A 19,236-nucleotide genomic window follows, 5' to 3' on the forward strand; every position below is an offset into this window, starting at 1 on the left:
TCCCCCCCTCCCCCAATTGAAGGAGAGAGCGGGTCACCCTGAAGAGGGAGGCCGGGCGGTTATCTGATGACGCAATGAGGGTGGAATAGTAATTAGACCTCGCCACCCTCATTGCCACAAGGTAGGATCTAATATGAACTCTTACCTGTGCTCGGTCGGATTCGGTTCGGCTAGTCCTCCAACTGCTCTCTAGGCGTCTATTTTCCGGCGTTTCATTTCTCTTAGCTCCTCCGTAAACCAAGGAGCCAGTTGAGATCTACGCCGGGTCAGAGGCCGCAAAGGCACGACTCGGTCCAGTGCCGCGGCAGCGGTTGCTTCCCAAGCCGCCGCCTACTCCTAATCACCAGTTTATCCAACGGTGAAATATGTTCCCTCATATCTCACACTTATTACTATATTTCAAATTTTTCTCTTAGCAAGATTGCATTTATATTCCATAGTCTGCCATTAGTTTCTTTTTGGAGAAGCTGTTCCATGTTTTATAGGCTACAAGTTTCAAATAAATTGAATGATGGATTGGGGATTGGTTTTGGGGAAAATACTTATGTTTGAAAAAGACAATAGATATCTTTATGTCTAAATATATCATATTTCTGTGTATTGGAAAACTGTGCTTATAGAAAGATTTAATTAATGGTATATGTTCCCAGAAAGAATAAAATCAATGCAGAATTGTGTATGTAATGGACAGAACCCTCTAGCATAAATGTCAGAAGCGTACAGGCCCACAGGATATGCCCATTGGACATGCCTTTCTCAGTATGCTCTCCACTAAATATTTTGAGCTCCATGATCATAGGCAAAAACCTACATTAAGATATGTGAAAAAAGTCACCATCATTGCATGATAATAAGTATAACCAATAACAGCCCAGGTATAAATATGACTAATTGAAGATGTAGATCAGATTTTCCTAACTCAGCACCTTCAAGATGTTTTGGTATTTCCAGAATTTCCACTCAGTTTAATTATTTATTTATTTATTTATTTATTGTTCGAATTTATATCCCGCCCTTCTCCTTGCAGACTCAGGGCGGCTGACAATCAATTAAAAACACCAATAACAACACAAAATTTAAAATTAATTAAAATGAAATATTTAACTTGTCTAATTTAAAATATAATTAAAAACTCCTCTAAAAACCCCTCTTAAAAATTACTTAGACATTGGGAAGAGCTGACCTAATTAATTAGACATTGGGAAGAGCTGACCTAAGTTTTGATGATCATATAATGGAACTGTTTTGTCTAGAAATTATTAATAAATAATACATGTGTCATTTAAAATTACATAGCCTTTACCATCATATTTTTTTCCTTTTATTGTTCATAAATAGCCCAGTTCCTACAATCAGCTGGAGAAGAACAGATGGAAAGCAAATCTCCAAAAAAGCTCGGAGACACAAATCAAGCAGCATTCTCGAAATTCCCAACTTTCAGCAGGAAGATGCTGGCATGTATGAATGCCTAGCTGAAAATGTGAGAGGAAAGAACGTGGCCAGGGGCCAACTAACATTTTATGGTACCCAGATTATTTATTTACCTGATTTTCATTATAGCTGAGGCCAAAATGCAGTAAATGCTTTGTTGCAATGTCAATGTTGATATTTCTCTTCACATTTTGTATTGTAAATAGATCTGCTCAGCAAGTGTAATTTTACATAAAATAAAAACCTCTGAGACAGGCTTATTGATTGAGGCTATGAAGTGTGGAAGAAGTAAAAACGTATGTCATGAGACAGAGATTGGCCTAGTAAAAAAAAACAAACTGCTATTGTAAAGCAATACATTTCAGGTTTTTTTTTTTTCATCATCTGTTAGAAAACATGCTGTTTTGAATAATCTTGGCAGTTCTGCCTTTAAACCAGGGGTGTCAAACTCAATTTCATTGAGGGCCGCATAAGCATTGCAGTTGCCCTTGGGGGGCCGGGTGGGTGTGGCCAGGGTGGGTGTAGCCTACTGGGTGGGCGTGGATGGAGTGGGTGTGGCCTACTGGGTGGGCATGGCCAGCTCTACATTGTTTGCGTCAATGGTGCCTGTGGGGGCCTGGGCAGGAATGGGACAGATCTGAGGGTCTCTGGCAGAAGGGGGTGGAACGAGGGCAAGTGCCAAGGCATGGTCCACAGGAGGAGCCTCACTGTTCCTCTCAGGCCATGCAAGGGGGAGCTGGATGGTGGTGCGGGCTGTCCGGAGCCCTGGGCAGCAGAGATCAAATGCCCAGCCTGGCCCTCGAGCACCCATGGCACCAAGCCCAGCCCCACTTCCCCAAGGGGGCACCCAGCTGCACTTACCTCCTCCTCAAGGCTGCTGCTGCTGTGCTTGCTCTCCTTAGCCAGGTTGTTCATGATGGGTACCAGGACAAAGTCAGAGGGAGACTGAATGCGTTTCAGCATAAATGGCCACCAGAAAATTGTACATTGGCTCCTGGCCGGCCGGCCTGGGCCAGGGCCAAGGCAGTGAGGGCCATTCCCTCACTGTTTCCAGGATGGCTTTGTGGGCCGCATGAAACCACTTCGCGGGCCGCATCCGGCCCCCGGGCCTTGTGTTTGACATGTCTGCTTTAAACAAAATTAGCACTGCTTGTTTCTTTTATTGCTTTCATCAAGTTTTTGTTTCTGAGTGATCTTTCATTGGTACCACCTCTTCGTGTAAAGATCCAAATGTCCCCCTTATACCAATTTCTATTAACCAAGTACTTGTTATGGTGAAAATCTAATAACTCATTTCTGCAGTCCAGGATGTTATAAGATTCTTGTGACACTAATACACAAATGTTTGTGCTTTGAAAGCAAGTTAAGGGTAAGAACAGACAATTGTTTTATGCCTTAAAGCCAGACAAGTTTTATCCCTCCCAGCTAAACATGGCAATAGAAGGTATTCCATGATCTTTCCAAAAGGAAAGAGCTATATATTTATTTAGCCTATTGAAGTTTAGCATCCCTGTTTTATCTCTAATTTTAAAGAAAAGTTGCCAAAACTGTTGGATAGCCAATAGCTTTATACAGAAGAAATAATGAATGAAAATAAATCCAGTCAGGAATTTTTATTTTTATTTTTTTAAAAAAGGATTCTTGAGGTTGGTGCTTGTGTGAAAAATGGTCATGCTTTATTTTGGAAATAATATGTAGGAAAGCTCATGTTGCTTAAAGCATGTCTATAGCTAAGTGTCTCCTTTCACTATGGAGAAAGAGTAAGTCAGGTAAGTATCTGAACAACACAGGTTAGAGTAAGAGAAAAAGAAAGAAGACTTGGATTGTTTTTTTAAAAATCTGATATATACTTGTTTTCAAGTGAAACTCCCATTGAAAAGCAACAAAAGGCTTTAGGAGCAGAACTACAGCTTCAGCTTGATAGAATGATAATCAGGGAATACTTACTTACCAGGATGTATATCTGTCAGATTAACAAGCTACTTAAATAATGGGTTGATAACTTCCAAAGGTATCTTGAAAACATGTTAGGAACATTTATAGCTAGCTTGAAAACCAAACCAAAGAGTACTCAGAAACAAATCCTTATAAAATCAGAGTGAGATACTAAAAGTGATACTATAGGATCATTTCTGGATCCAATATTCTTCAACATTTCATTAATGACTAATAATCACAAAGTGATGGCGGGAACTCAAAAGTATAGGATGGGGAATATCTGGCTTGTTAACAGTTTGAAGGATCTTCAAATTGAAATTGATCTGAACCTTAATTTGAGTTACTTAGAAATGCTGCAATTGCAAAAAAGGTAGATGCAGTTTTATGCTGCGTCAATAGAGGTATACTTTCCAAATCACAGAAAGTAACAGTTTTATTCTGTTTTGCATTGATCAGATTAAAGATTCAGGCAAACTGGTGCAAAAAAGACCTCCACCGTTCTAGCTTCCTTTCCCTCCTATTCTTAATTCAGAACTCTTAATTTCAATGTTTATAAATGCCCAAAAGGAACTACCACTTTGCAAAATGCAAAATCTTGCCAAAAAGGGGTGGGGTGTCAAGTTAAAATAGACCTGAAAGAATAATATTTAATGCACGATCAGTTTGGACCAATAAATAATTTTGTCCCAGTTGGAATAGCAATGCTGACAACTTACACCGAATTTAGCGCACTGGCAATGACCCCCTCCAGGTTCATTTTTCTCATTAGTTTCACAGCCAGTCTTTTAGTTACTGTCATTGAGAATATCTAGGAATGCCATCTCTTTTCATTTATTGAGACTGCATGACATTGATCAAAGGCATCCATCATTACAGCAATTTTTTTTAGCTTTGAATGCCTTCATGATTTCTTTCTCCATGGAAATTGTTCCATAAAATTGCTCATTTTCAGCCATATGGCTAGGGCGCCAATTCTATGTCTCCAGCTCTAGATTAATTTTAGACCTAGCACTGCTACTCACAAAGCTGCCACAAAGATTGTTTTTCTTCTCCGGTGTCATCCAACTTAAAGATATTATGAAATCTGAACTTTCCCTAGAATATAAATGAGTTACTGTCATATTCTAAAGTTTTACTTTACTTCACTTTAGTATCATTTTTTTGAATAGTTGAAGTGAATAACACAATTCTTTCATGCAGGCCAAATTTCATCTTCTATACTATAGTTATAAATAAATTACAGTAACCCAAACTCTAGTTTTAGTCTCCCTAAACTTAAAATTGGGTGATAAAGATTTGTATCTCATCTAGAACTACAGTGGGAACTCTTATGAAACGATTTGAGCTAATTCTGGAAGACCTGATCCTGAACTTTCGAAACTGTATCAGGGTTGTTTTGAATGGCTATAATTGTACGCATTTGGGGGGGGGGGACGAACTGATTGCATCTGTAGCCAGAGTTTCAGAAAAGTGAAAGTAGCTCATTCTAAATTCCTTTGGTGTGAACGTGTGCATAATGAGAGTATTGAATATTATGAAGTGTGCCTGATATGGTGAAATTTTCTGGGAACACAATGTATATAAATTGAGGCAGTGTGAAGCAATCAAGTATCATGAACAGAAGGGTTTTTTAAATATTTAATTTAGTGGCAGATCTGAAACTAAAGAGATAGTAGTGTAATTTCAAATTGCCATAGTAAAAGACCCCTTCCCTAAAAATTACAGGTCTACTTTTAGGTTGATCAATTAACTTTGCCCAAATTTCATATACTTGTAATTAAGTCACAAAAATATTGATTAAAGTCAAGGCATGATTAAGGTCACCACATAAATCATACAATACGTATTAGTGGTCAGTCAGCAATAAGACATAAAGTCTTATTTTATTCTTTAGCATTGCTCTTCTTCCTCCTTGCAGGCTAACGTTGAAATATTATTAGTAGATCTTGTTTATTTTTAACAGACAAGAGAGACCAATGGCCCTTGGCTTTTCTTGACTGCAGCAGGTTAAAAAAATGGAATAAATAAATACCTGGCTTAATTGAGCCAAATAAACAAGAAGAAAGGAGCAAACCCAAGTATTTTTAAGCAGAATTGCTATAGTACTAGCCAATTCCAAGGAAGAGAAAAAAGTAAATTGAATTGTGTGAGACAGAGTCAATCCATAGATACAAAATAACAATTCAGTCCAAAATTAAGATGATAATACAAAATTATAATGATCAAATTAGTATATTTTATTTTTTAGTATATTTTATATTTCAAACAAAAGACCTTAAACTTTTCTTCTTGATATATTTTTCTTGCTGCTGGTAGCTATCTAGCATGTGCTAAAAAGTGTTTTAAGTATTGTTAAGAGTAACCACAAACAGAACTATTAAAATGTATTTTTGTTGTTTTGAGAATTATTGTTATTCAACAATTTCAACAAATGTTGAAAACAGAGATTGGTTTAAAATTATAGCTTCATGTTGATAAAATTTAAGTTGACAAATTTGACATTCTTTTATCTGGCTAAATACAGATGGAATAATATAAAATATCCAGTTTCCTGGAGACCTCTGCTGGTATTATATATATTCTTGTATTTTTGTTATGGATTACAAATATTTATATAGAGCTTAATTATTTCCCATTCCATAGAATATTTAATTGTCTAGCAGTTTTAAAATACCCCCATATTATTCATTGGGATTTGTGTTTGTTACTTGAAATCAAGGTACTGATAGTAATTTTGAGATATATCTTTCTGAAAGTTATTTTATGATATTATTTAACTGCAAATAGTTAGATATTGCATATAATATAAATTGTAACATGGTCCACAAGAGTAACCATGTAAATCTACAGGGGAAAAATGTTTGTTGATTTTAAAGCAGCTTGGTTTTGTCCATTTATTTGTAATTCAGGTTCACAGAAAGTATTTTCTGATTTTTTTAAGATCTACTTTAACTCCATGATTGCTATATTTTTCACATTTCTTATCACTATTTTTGGATCTGCACAATCCAGTTTAATTGTTTATCCCTCCAGTCCATTTAAACTGCTGTTTTCTTCTAATGTCAAATTAGCTTTTTCTATTTTTTCCATATTGATACTACTCGTCCATTGTTTATGTTTGCCTATACAAATTATAATTATGATTGAAACAACTGAAAGTCACCAAAATACACACACTCTATTACTTACAACCTAAATATTTTGTAGCCTCACAAACCAGTCTTCCTATTCTACAGGATTTGATCCATGTATATGATAAGGTACAAGATAGATTTCAGGGGCAGCTTTATTCCCCCTCAGATAGTGAAATATTTCATACTTTTGTGCATTCTCTATCTTGCAAATCATATGCATAACAAAAAAACCCGAATTATCTATAGAAATAATTGACATATATAGATAACATTAATAAAGCAAGACAAGTGTTTATTAGTTTACCAGATTTGGGTTTTTTGCTTAAGTATTTCAGGGATTCTACTTTATTGCATTATTAGAAATATCATTATACGTTATTATACCTACAGTATATAGGTATACCCATGAAAGCTAGTTTGGGACAGTGGTTAAGGCTCCAGGCTAGAAACCAAGAGAGAGTGAGTTCTAGTCCAACCTTGGGCACAAAGGATTATCCTGGGCCAGTCATTCTCTCTTAGCCCTAGGAAGAGGCCAATGGCAAACCAGTTTTAAAATCTTGCCAATAAAACTGCAAAGACTTGTCCAGCCGGTTACCAGGTACCAGGTATTAACGCTGATATACCCAGTTTACCCAATTCCACTAAATCAATGCAGTCCTCATGCTGAACATCTTTGATGTATAGAAGTGACCAAAGTCGTTGTTATTGTTGTTGTTGTTGTTACTATTATTATTATTATTATTATTATTATTATTATTATTATTATTCACACACACACACACGGAAACAGCAATTTGGTCTTAAGCCCACATTTCTAATTTGTTTTTTAAAGGAAGCATTGGAATAGATTTATTTGTACGATTTGTATGATCATGGCAGTGAGTAAATAAATGTTACTCAGATAAATATCCCTATATTCCTTACAGCTCCTCCCAACTGGATTCTGAAAATAAGTGATGTTCAGGTGGCTATAGAAGAAAGTATCTACTGGGAATGTAAGGCAAATGGCAGACCGAAGCCTTCTTATAGCTGGCTGAAGGATGGTGAACTTCTTCTCCCTCAGGTACAAACAATCTTCCAATGTTGATGCTCTGACATTGGGGATTAACTTGCAAGGATTTGTTTTCAGCACTGCTACTGAAAAAGAAAAACAGCAGAAACTATGTAGTCTTAAGGTTTCATCTGTCCCACTGCAGACTTCTTGTCGTGCTGAGTGAATGTCACAAGATCACCTTGAGCTTTCCATATTGTTAAAACAATGTAATTCAAGTCATACTTTTCAAAAGGCAAAAATCGCCCTTGAGCGCCTAATTTTCAACCAATCCTCAGTGACTGTTAGGCATTTAAGTACCATTTTCTCCCTTTGACAAACATTTCATGGAATCAATTGGAACTGAGAAGCTGTGGGATTCCTTTGCAGGGCATATTTGCTTTGAGGAGAAGAAAGATACATAAAATGGCTGCACAATTTTTCAGCTCCTGCAACACCACAGGCAAACAAAATATCACCTGTAACAAAACCTCTGTTAAGTGCTAAGTTGAAAAGCAAAAATGGGAATATAGCTATTCAGGCTATAAACCTCCTTTTTCTGTTTTGTTTTTTTAGTGTATAAGTTTTAATTGAACTGTGTGGAATGTAAACAAGCTCTCTAGTCTGTATCCGTTTCACTTCTAGGGACCTCTGCTGACATGGCCAACTTGAGGGAATTGACCTACCATTAGCAGCGTCACACCGAACTACCTAAAGATTAATGAGCTATAGAAAGAAAGGAAAAGATCTCATCAGCACCCCTCTATTCCTAATCTCACCAAAGGAGATCATTCCAGCGCTTGATTGTCTCAATTTTAAGGGCAAAAAATAAGTGAATTGCAAATTGCTCTCATTTGCACTTTCTGAAACTGTTGTTGCCTAGATTCAATCAAATAAAGACTGTGCAACATTAAATTTCAAATCCACCATTGAGAAAGAGCCCAACATCTTTTCAAGATTATATTTGTTACATGTTAAGATTTGCTAAAATACACACACGTTCCTATTGTGTAGAGAAGCACTCTGCTACTTTTGTTATTGTTGTTATTGGTATTGTGAGTTCTTTATCCTTAGGCTGAACCCTGATTGTCCATTCTTTTGTGCTATGTGCTGATGTGACTTTCTTCATGCTGATCACTTGCAGATGGTTCTGAATTTAAATCACATTAAACTAAAATAAGGATTATTAAAAGGTTATTATTTATATCTTTGGGGTATAACAATTTTAATCTGGTGGGGTGCATACAATTGCTTTGCAGTTTGCACCACTGAATATGATTACTTTTCCATTAACCTTCAAGGGAACAGAAAGCTGAATTTCTGAAGAACATGTCAGGCTGAGTTAGGCCATAACATGCCATAGGACAGCAGTAGTTTTAGATTCAGGTTAATGGACTTCAAAGAATTATTAATCAAAATTGTTCAGATGTCCAATCACTGAGAACAAGAAGAAACTTTGGAATTAATCACAATTCACTAATGCCTTTTGCCTTTAACATGATATGAATTTTGTTGGCGAAGATTCTAATTGTATATGACTAATTATATATCACTTTTTTTAGCCTTAGTATTGACACTACCCACCTATTTGACAATTAAAGTTTTTTTACGTTTATGTTATTAACTATTTTGCAGGAAAGACTTCAAATAGAACATGGAACACTTACCATTCCCAGTGTGAATCTCTCCGACACTGGGATGTATCAGTGTGTAGCAGAAAATAGATATGGAGTCATCTATGTCAGTGCAGAACTGAGTGTAATTGGTGAGATCCTTTTACTTAAAAGCTATTGAAAAGTTTATATTGCCTTAACTTGTTTTATTGCCTCTAATGAAGTCATTAATTAATGTGATATTAATTAAATTCTAGAAAAGTTGATCCAAACCATTTTCTGAAAGTCAGTGGGAATAATTGCTCCTATATGTGAAATGTTTTATGTCATATTTTACTACTATTTATTCTTAGAACAATAATTTGCTTCTTTGCAATGAAAGAGTTTTTACTGTGCATTATCTGATGTAAAGATGGACATGTTGTGAGGTCCACTGCATGTAAACAGATACAAACAATATACAAATCCAGTTTCAGAACATATCGTACACACACACACACACACACACACACACTTTCCTTTTGGTGGACAGGAGGAATTGAGCATTTTAAATTGCATTCATTATTTTATTGGCTTTTTAATGATAGTTTTATTCTTTTTTGTTTTGTTTTTGTGAAGTCATTTATTGTAAAATTAATTTTATGCAACTTTTGTTATTTTTGCAAAAAGGCAGTATGACAAATTAATAATGGCAAACAATTCAGAATAACATTGCTTGCAGAACTACTGGAAATTGTCCAAAGCCCTATTTATATTTCCCCTCATCCTGTTTAGAGTACACTTGTCTATTGACCTAACCATGCCATTGTCATACCCAGGCACAATTTTTTTTTCATCATTAGGATATTGCCTTCATCTCGTGCAGAATGTGAGTTACACAGACCTCCCTTAATAACACTGACATTAACCTGTATTTCCCTTATTTCAGCATGACCCAATGAGAGCCTCATTCTGTAAAATCGATTTGTGTTCACTCATTAACTTGGAGGGTAACAAAGTCAGCTGATAATAGTTGGCAATAGAAACAATGGAAACAGGATAAGGATTGGGAAAACGGATAGCCAATTTCGTTCCAGAATCTGCCAACTCTTTTAACTCAGTAGTGGTGAAGGGTTATTTAACTTCTCCCAACCATTTCCTAAGATTTCTATGATTGGAAACAACAACAACAACAACAATAATAATAATAATAGTTGTTGTTGTTATTATTATTATTATTTCCAAAGACATAGAAATAGAAAGACTGTGGCAAAGGCAAGCAAGGGTAGTACCAATAGTAATAGGCACCTTGGGTGCAATCCCAAAACAACTGGAACACCACTTGAACACCATTGGCATTGACAAATTTGCCATTAGTCAATTGCAAAAGGTGGCCTTACTAGGAACTGCTTCCATCCTGCAACGATATCTGTAATACCATCAAACATCCACATCTGCCTATCCCAGGTCCTTGGTAAGGACTCGATAGGTATAGAAAAATGCCAAATCCAGTCTAAACATCTGGCTGACTGTGCAATGATGATGATGATGATGACGACAACAACAACAACAACAATAATAATAATAATAATAATAATAATAATAATGTTGGAATGTTACAATGTACCCTATATAAGTGTGGAGGTACACTGACATGGTTGGGCAAACTGTCCTCCAGGAATGCTTATATATGAATATATTCAAGTATACCAGTTTTATATGTAATCTCTTCTATCTTATTTTTAAAAATATAAGCATAAAAATAGTTTGCCATCCCATTCCCAGGGATTTTTTTTAACTTCCTAGCCTTACCTGTGGCCCTTGTTACTCTTGATTATCTCCCATTCAACTTCTAAGTGGATCCGAATATAAGAACACAAGCAATGCCTTACTGGCCCATTTTCTCCAGCATTCTAATCTCACAGGGGCCAACCAACTGCACAAGGAAGGCTACTAGTTTCCAAGCAGATGGTCTCAATAAGGAAGCACACACTGCCATGAAGGTTAAAAGTCATTCATCTCCATTATTTTCCATGAATTGGCCCAACCCCTTTTTGAAGGCAGCAAAGATGGTACTCAGCCCCACATCTAATGGTGGTGAATTATAAAGTTTAATTACTGGTTCCACTTGGCTTTCAAAGCTAGACAGGATAAGATGGGGGTTGTTGTTGGGTATTTTTCTTTTCTCCTGAGCCACAAATTGCATTCACAATCCATAAAGTGAGTGTGGCAAGTATAAAAATAAAGCTGATTTAATGTAATTCATATTTGATTAGATTTTATTATACTTTATAATATAGTAATGTTTTCCCAAGACAGATTTAGAAATCTGCTTGACATTTGATTAATGTGATACACATATCTATAGTTTCCCCTTTTTTTTATTTCTTTGCGTGCTTGTCTTTTTTATTTGTAGTTTTTCATGGAATCTTTTTCTTTTTCTTTCTTTCTTTCTTTCTTTCTTTCTTTCTTTCTTTCTTTCTTTCTTTCTTTCTTTTTCTTTTCCTTCCTTCCTTTTCTTTCTTTTTGCATTTTATAATTTTATTCCTTGCTATAAAATTTTCTAATAACTCAATAATAAAAGATTTGAATTGATTATATTTAATTGACTTAATTGTTCCCCATGTATAGCAATTAATAATCAGTCTCTTCTGCTGCATTCATAAACACAATTTTAATATTAAATTATAGATACAGTGATAAACTTTCAGAGGTGTTTAAGAGTTGCATGTAGCCTTGTGGTCTCAGTTTTACTGTGTTTATGTGTTAATGTCTCAGTTTATGTGTTTACTGGAACTTGAGCTGAGTGTAATGTTTATCTGGACAGCAATAATTCTGCAATGGATTATTAAACAATTGGAGTAAAACCTCAACAGATTCTGGCAAGGGGTCAATTGCCACTTCAGTAGATTTATCTAATTGGGCAGATCACCAAAGATCATAATGTCAAGGACAAGATCTTTTCTTACAGCCCTGTTTTATGTGCTTTGGAGCACCAAACAAGAATTATTTAATTTTGTATTTGCATATTTGTTTGAAACATTTATCCTGCTGTTAACTAAAAATAATACTGCAGGAGGGGAGGAGGGCTGTAAAAATGAGGGGGATCAGTATAGATGGATCCACATGGGTAAGAGTTAGATCACAGAACTGGTTCTCTGCACACTTCAAATATGATCCACAAAAGGTGTACCCCTCCCTGCTCATCCCTGAAGTGGCTTGACTTTTTTCACACTTCTTCCTGAATCCCAGAAAGTAGTGCTTGCTGACTTTATTGAATTTATTTCTTAAAATAATAACATCTTTTTTATTTCCTGTTGTGCTATTTTAAGGAATAGGAGAGAGGTTCTGTTGTTGTACAACATCCAAAGCTTCTTATGTGGCAGTTTCTTCCCAATCCTTTTTGAAGCCTGCAGAGCCTCCCAAATCATTTGGAAGGCTTTCATGCACTGATGGTGAACCTAACTGGACCCTGCTGGATGTTCCCCCCCCCACATACAGACACACTCCCATAAAAGAGGAAGAGTTATCTACATTTAAACACCCCATGTAGTGGATGGAAGAAGTGGACAGTTGCCATATTTCTATCACATTTTGCAAACTGCTGTCTCCTTCATGTCCCCCCAATCACAATTTTTAAGATGACAGATCATGTACTGAAATGGATGGTGAGAATCCATGTTAGGTTTTGAGTAGTAGAAGGCCACATTTTTCTTATATTGTTGTTCTTTGGTGACTCAAACAGGAAGAATAGTTCTTGTTCAGTGTGGGTGTGTCAACCTTTCACATGCATTTCATAGGTTTGCCGTCACAACTTGGTGTAATACCAAAAGCACTATTGTGTGAGCACGTAATGTGTAAATTTGATGTAAATTTTCTGCATCTATCTACCAGTTGTTTAAGAATCGCTTGAGAAAACTGTTGCTAACAACAACAACAACAACAACAACAACAACAATAATAATAATAATGTTGAAAGGGACCTTGGAGGTCTCCTAATCCAACCTCCTACTCAGGCAGGAAACCTTACACCATTTCAGACAAATGGTTGTCCAGTCTCTTCTTAAAAACTTTCAGTGTTGGAGCATTCACAACTTCTGGATGCAGGTTGTTCTAACTGTCAGGAAATTTCTGACAGGTTGCTTCTCTCCTTGATTAGTTTCCATCCATTGTTTTTTGTCCTGCCTTCAGGTGCTTTGGTGAATAGCTTGACTCCTTCTTCTTTGTGGCAACCCTGAAGATATTGGAACCCTGCTATCATGTCACCCCTAGTCCTTCTCTTCATTAAACTAGGCATACCCAATTCCAGCAACCGTTCCTTATACGTTTTAGTCTCCAGTCCCCTAATCATCTTTATTGCTCTTCTCTGTCCTCTTTCTAGAGTCTCAACATCTTTTTTTCATTATGTTGACCAAAACTGTATGCAGTATTCCAAGTGTTGCCTTACCAGGGCACTGTAAAGTGGTATTAACACTTCACGTGATCTTGATTCTATCCCTCTGTTAATGCAGACTAGTACTGTGTTGGCTTTTTTGGCAGCTGCAGCACACTGCTGGCTCATATTTAAGTGATTGTCCACTAGGACTAATATTATAACTTCAGATCAACAGAAAAGTTCTGAGCACATTGGCCCAATCTGCATTTTATTAACCTTACTCTATTTTTGCTTTTATACCTAACACTTTTGAAATATTATTGTGTTCACTTGTGCTACTGTAAGAAACCTCTTAGGTTCAATAAAAAAGGTTTCATTTTTAAAACAGTGAATAAACTTTTCGTTATTTTTATATGTTTGAAAAAGAATGTTCAGCGGCATATGTTGTATCTGCTGAGAAGATTTAAAATATTTTCTAAGCAGAATTTTATTTTTTCTGCATTTCTTGTTAAAAAAATACATATTTTCAATAGAAAAAAATCAATACATATTTTCAATAGAAAAAATCAATAGATATTTTCAGGGAAAAACTCATCTTTCCACTTCTTTTGGAAGAAAGAACAATAGAGTTCAGCAAAATAGGATCCATACTGGAGAGTTTTATCTCATATAAGATTATTTCATATAAAAGGAACTAAAGAAAACTCTCGATGTCTCTAAAATCTATTCAGCTATTCCAGGGAGTCCTCATTTAGCAACCACAATTGGAACTGGCAACTCCTTTGCTAAATGAAGTGGTCACTAAATGTGAAATCATGTGATCCCAACTGAGTTTTCCTTTTCCTCATTGCTAGATCCCTTGAACAACACAGGGATAGCTGGCTCAAAGCTGACAAGACTACCGTAATCATTTCACACTTATTTTTTATTTTCTTCTTAACCATTTCCCCACCCTTTGGAATGCTCACCCTAGCACTGGGAAAATTAACAAGAAAGAAATTCAAATTTGTTTTTATATTCATTGGAGAGGAAGGGAGTATAAGAGAGTATGCAGGCACACAATGGGGAATACCCATTGAAAGCAATATGTTGGTGTTGGCAGCCACAAGCTGCTATGCAAACAGGCTGGTGTATCCTACACTCTGTGCCTACGTACTCTCTTGTAATTGAATATGTCTGTTTGGGGAGTGTTTGGATCAAGGAAAAGAGAGGTTGTCTATAGAAATTGACTGGTCTTTTTTTTTTCTTCACCCCAAGGAGAGAGATTGGAGAAAAATGGTTTAAAATAGAGCAGGGGTGTCAAACTCGCTGCATCACATGACGTGTCGTGACTTTTTTCCCCTTGCTGGAGCTGGAGTGGGCACGGCTTCCACGTGATGCATCCGGTCCATGGGCCGGCAGTTTGACACCCCTGGAATAGAGTAAGTAGACACACAATGGGGAATACACCAGGCTATTTGCATATTCATTATATTTGCATACACTCATGGCTGCCAGCACCAGCACTTTTGATGGGTATTTTCCCTGATGGGCCTGCTTCCTCTCTTTTAATCTCTTCCTGTCCAACCTCTTTGCTCTGCAAGGGGGGGGAAAATGATAAAGGTCAGACACAGGACAATGTGTACTGACTGTAATGGTAGGTATGTGACTGAGGGATAGCAAGGTTGTAACTTTGAACAGTCACTGAATGACAGTGTGTAAGTAAGGACTGCCTGTAATATATTATTGTACAGTATACTTAAAAGAAATACAAATTATGTATAATATAAAAGTGTTCAATTTTGTCTTATGTTAAATTGTTTACAGTACCTATAAAAAGTTTTTCCTAAGCATAAAGATGTAACAATGAAAATAAGGACAATATTTCTACATTTATTTCTATAAAGGAAAAATGATGTGCGCAACAGGTTCCTTAGTTGAAAACATTTAAACATACTAGAATGAGTAAATAAAATGCACAGTATTTTTTTCCAGATATTCATGTTAAAGAAATCAGTATTCTAGAAAATTTTAAGAAGGATGAGATAAAACTGTATAACCAGATCATTAAGTATTTAAAAAGCAACATGGTGGCTGAGTTAATCAATAATTCAATGACATACAAGTATCTTTAGTACAAGTCTTAAACTACCACATTAAATATTTCCTCTCTTTTCCCCTTAGTATTTACTGTCCCATGTTTAAACTAATACAATTCTTATTATATTAATTAAATAAAAATAACATTCTTACATTTATCAATAATTTTTAGCTTATACATATCCTGGTTATTTTAACATTCAGTCTTTATAGACAATCAATGTCCTAATTAGTTTTTCTCAATTTTTAGTTTCCCATTAATATTTAGATTTAACCTTTAATATTTATAATTTCCAAGTTTTAAGTAACCAAAGTTCCCTTTATCACAATTCATCACAAAGTCTAATATTCAGGATACACGTCTTGTCTATTTGAATATATTCTATTTCTCACCATCTTACATCATCTAATTAATAATACAGTATAACATTCTTATTTTCTATTAATTTCCAAATGTCTTAAATTTAGTAACCAAAATTTCTCTTGTTTCAACATCAAATACTTCCTCTCTTTTTCTCTTAATGTCTACTATCTCATATTTAAGCTAGTACAGTTCTTATTATATCAGCTAAGTAAAAACATGTTTCTTTCATTTATCAATAGATTTTTAGCTTATATCTTAATTACTTTTACATTCAACCTTTATAAACAAATCAATATTCAAATTTAACTTTTAATATTTATACTTCCAAGTTTTAAATGACCAAAGTTTTCTTTATCTCATTTCATAACAAAATCTAGTATTCAAAGTACGCATCTTATCTATTTGAGTATATTCTATTTTAATCCTCACTAATAAGTCAAAACCCCAATTTTCTTCAGCCTTATTTTAGCTTTCTTTCTTTGCCAACTCGCCTTCCATATCCATGTTTTTAAGTCATCAAATAGATCTCCTCTGTTATTATATATATTGTTTGAGATAAAGGAGGCCATCCAGTTGCCATTTTTTGGGAAGGCTAACAAATTGTCTATTTTTCCATCTTGACGTAGTTGTCCTGAAATGTTTATCTTCCCTTTGGTCTGTTCTTGATCCTCAGGTTTCTTCTGGTTTATACAGAAAGTCTTTTCCATTTTCAGTGTTGCCAGTCCCTTTTCTGGGTTTTCCATTAACTGTGTTTGTTGATCAGTTGAATCTTCTATCATAGTATATGATTGTTCCACTTCTTCTATTATATTCTATGTAGTTGATTCTTTAGTTGTAATCAAAGTTTGTATTCGTATATCTAGGCTGACATCTTGTTCTTTTCTATAGCCTCTTATTTCATCAGAAGCTGTAAGAATAGTTTCATAAACTGCTTTCAACATAAAGAGAATCTGTTCCTGATCTTCATCCATGTTCTCTTAGTGGTGTGTTAAATTAAAAGCTTTACACTCAGAGAGAGAAAATAATTTTGTCACTGAGTATAGAACACAGTTGGGCTTCTCACAGCTGATATCTGCCAAGGTTGCAAAAGTTTTATCTATAGTCTGTGCTTCAAGCTAAGTCTCTTTTAGACAATAATAAGTTGCAATATCAGGTTTAGCCACAAAATGTCGCCCATACCGTTTAAGATTTTTTTAAGTCTAAAATTTTTATAATCCTTTCCCCAATTTTACTTCTTTTTTGTAAGTAAAAAGCCAAATCTTTAATAAAAATAAGAAATCTTTTAGTCCTCAAATTTTAGAAAGATAGAAATCCAGTTAGAATCAGGTTATTCTTTCAGAGTTTTAAGCTCCCCTGGATAGTCAGTCGCCGCTGTTTTTAGAGGTTGGGATAGAATTTTTCTTCCCTCTCTCCACAGGGGGGGGGAAATACTTTGGGCAGCTTATAGAGGTAGAAAAAATAGTTAGGATTGAAGAGAGGTTCAGATTTCACCCAGTCTCATCCCCGCTAGTTTATAGGTGCCTGGTGGTAAGTTTGACTTCGGCTATCTGCAGCCTAGTGAACGGCCATATTTCTATGGCCGGTCTTTCATCTGCTGGTTTGGAGGGCTGCCTCGGATCGAACGGAAGGGCTACCGCCCTCCCGCGATCAAGCAGGGGTCCCCTCCTTGCTTGTCACCCCTACAGGGTGATTTTGACCCTTTCCAGGGTCCCCCAGCAGCGCGAACTCGGATGTGGAAGACAGAGCTCACCTTCCAGTGTCCGTGGTGGCCGCGTCGGCAAACCAGAAGTCTCACATAACAAATGTCTTACTTAACGACAGAAATTTTGGGCTCAGCTGTGGTCTTAAGTCGAGGACTACTTGTATGAATTTGAAAAAAAAAGTATTTGGATTTTTAGAGAGCATATGAATTTAATTCTACTGAGGGCAATAAAGGTTTGAGGCACATTTTGCCAATCTCTCCTCACTGGAAATGAGAATTATCTCCCCATCTATGAAAAACTCCAAGAATCAAAAGTATAAACCGAAGGAGCTGTTTTTTTACTGAAGGTCTGTGTTACAGTTCTAAAATGTTCTATAACAACATAGTTTTTTTCTAGAAGAGAGGCCTTTTTGGATTTGATTCAGTTTGATTTTTTTTTCTTTTGGCCAGATGCTGAATCAAGTGACATTCTATATTAGGAAATAGTTTTTTAAGTGTTTAATCCTTGGTTATTGAGCCATGATATAAAGCTCCCTGAAATATATTTCCACCTTGCAAAAAAAATCACTCCCTGAAATAATTAGATGACTTGACATTATTAAATATTAAACATAAAGTTGTATAGTGAAAGCACAACAGGGAAAAAGACTATTACATTTAGAAGATTTTTAATTAGGGAGCACATACAATAATATACTCTACCTCACTTTGAATGAAGTAACTAGTCTCTCTGGTAATACTGGTGTCTGCCTTTTTCCTAATAGTTTCTAATACAGAAAGGGGGGGAGCATTGATTGTAATTCTTTTATATAATATCTTTCTGTCTCCTTATTCACAACATTATTCACAGCTCTTATCTTTGCCACTTGATGTTCTGTCTTCCAATCTCCTAAGTGATTCTGTGATGGCGTGATGGATCACTTATTCTGCGAGCCAATAAATCTGATGGAAAACATCCTTGAGCTCATGTTTTTCAGTGGCTGTTTAAATCATTATTACTACTCAATGCTAGATCAGTTTTCCCTCACTAGATGCTTGATATGACAAACATTCATTTGCCATTGTGAACCCTGCAGCTATTGAAGAAAAGTTGATTCACATTACATCAGGGGAAATACAGAATAGATCTCCTACTAATCACCTAGAAATAAATTACAGAGAAAAGGTTTTCTCCAGGTCTATTTCAAAGCCTCACCCCCAGAAGCTACCCAACACATTTGTTGCCTCACTACCTTATAGCTCTTTAGAAGCTAAGCTACAGTGCAGTCAGGTACTGAAAAATCAGTTTTGGGTAGGAGAATGCAATGAATCATTTCCCTTTCTCCACCTCAGCAAAAGATAAATAGATCTTGTTTTCAAGGAAAAATGCTTCCTATAGGCTTAATAAATAAATGTTTATTTGTGAAACCATGTTTAGATATAATAGTGAATAAGATGGCACAATACAGACATTAACTGGATATGGGGAAAAGGCCACATAGAGGTATAGGACTAGTATATATTTAAAAAAGGAATGTGGAAGATTTAATAATACTAAATGAATCACATTATTTTAGTCCTAGGGGTGACTGTGGGATGAGGGTTAAAAACT

General features: G+C 35.7%; 1 protein-coding gene across 2 annotated transcripts in view; it reads left to right on the forward strand.

Moving 5' to 3' along the window:
- LOC107290921 (contactin-4-like) overlaps nucleotides 1–19,236 on the forward strand; it is a 159,511-nt gene that overhangs the window by 65,161 nt on the left and 75,114 nt on the right. For both annotated transcript variants that reach the window (XM_015819863.1, XM_015819864.1), the window contains exons 4-6: nucleotides 1,339–1,523; nucleotides 7,430–7,566; nucleotides 9,169–9,298. In XM_015819863.1, the coding sequence (XP_015675349.1) occupies nucleotides 1,339–1,523; nucleotides 7,430–7,566; nucleotides 9,169–9,298 (452 nt within the window). The remainder of the gene's footprint in view (nucleotides 1–1,338; nucleotides 1,524–7,429; nucleotides 7,567–9,168; nucleotides 9,299–19,236) is intronic.

The sequence above is a fragment of the Protobothrops mucrosquamatus genome, unplaced genomic scaffold, assembly GCF_001527695.2.
Source record: "Protobothrops mucrosquamatus isolate PMUCROS unplaced genomic scaffold, P.Mucros_1.0 scaffold1006, whole genome shotgun sequence".
NCBI lineage: Eukaryota > Metazoa > Chordata > Lepidosauria > Squamata > Viperidae > Protobothrops > Protobothrops mucrosquamatus.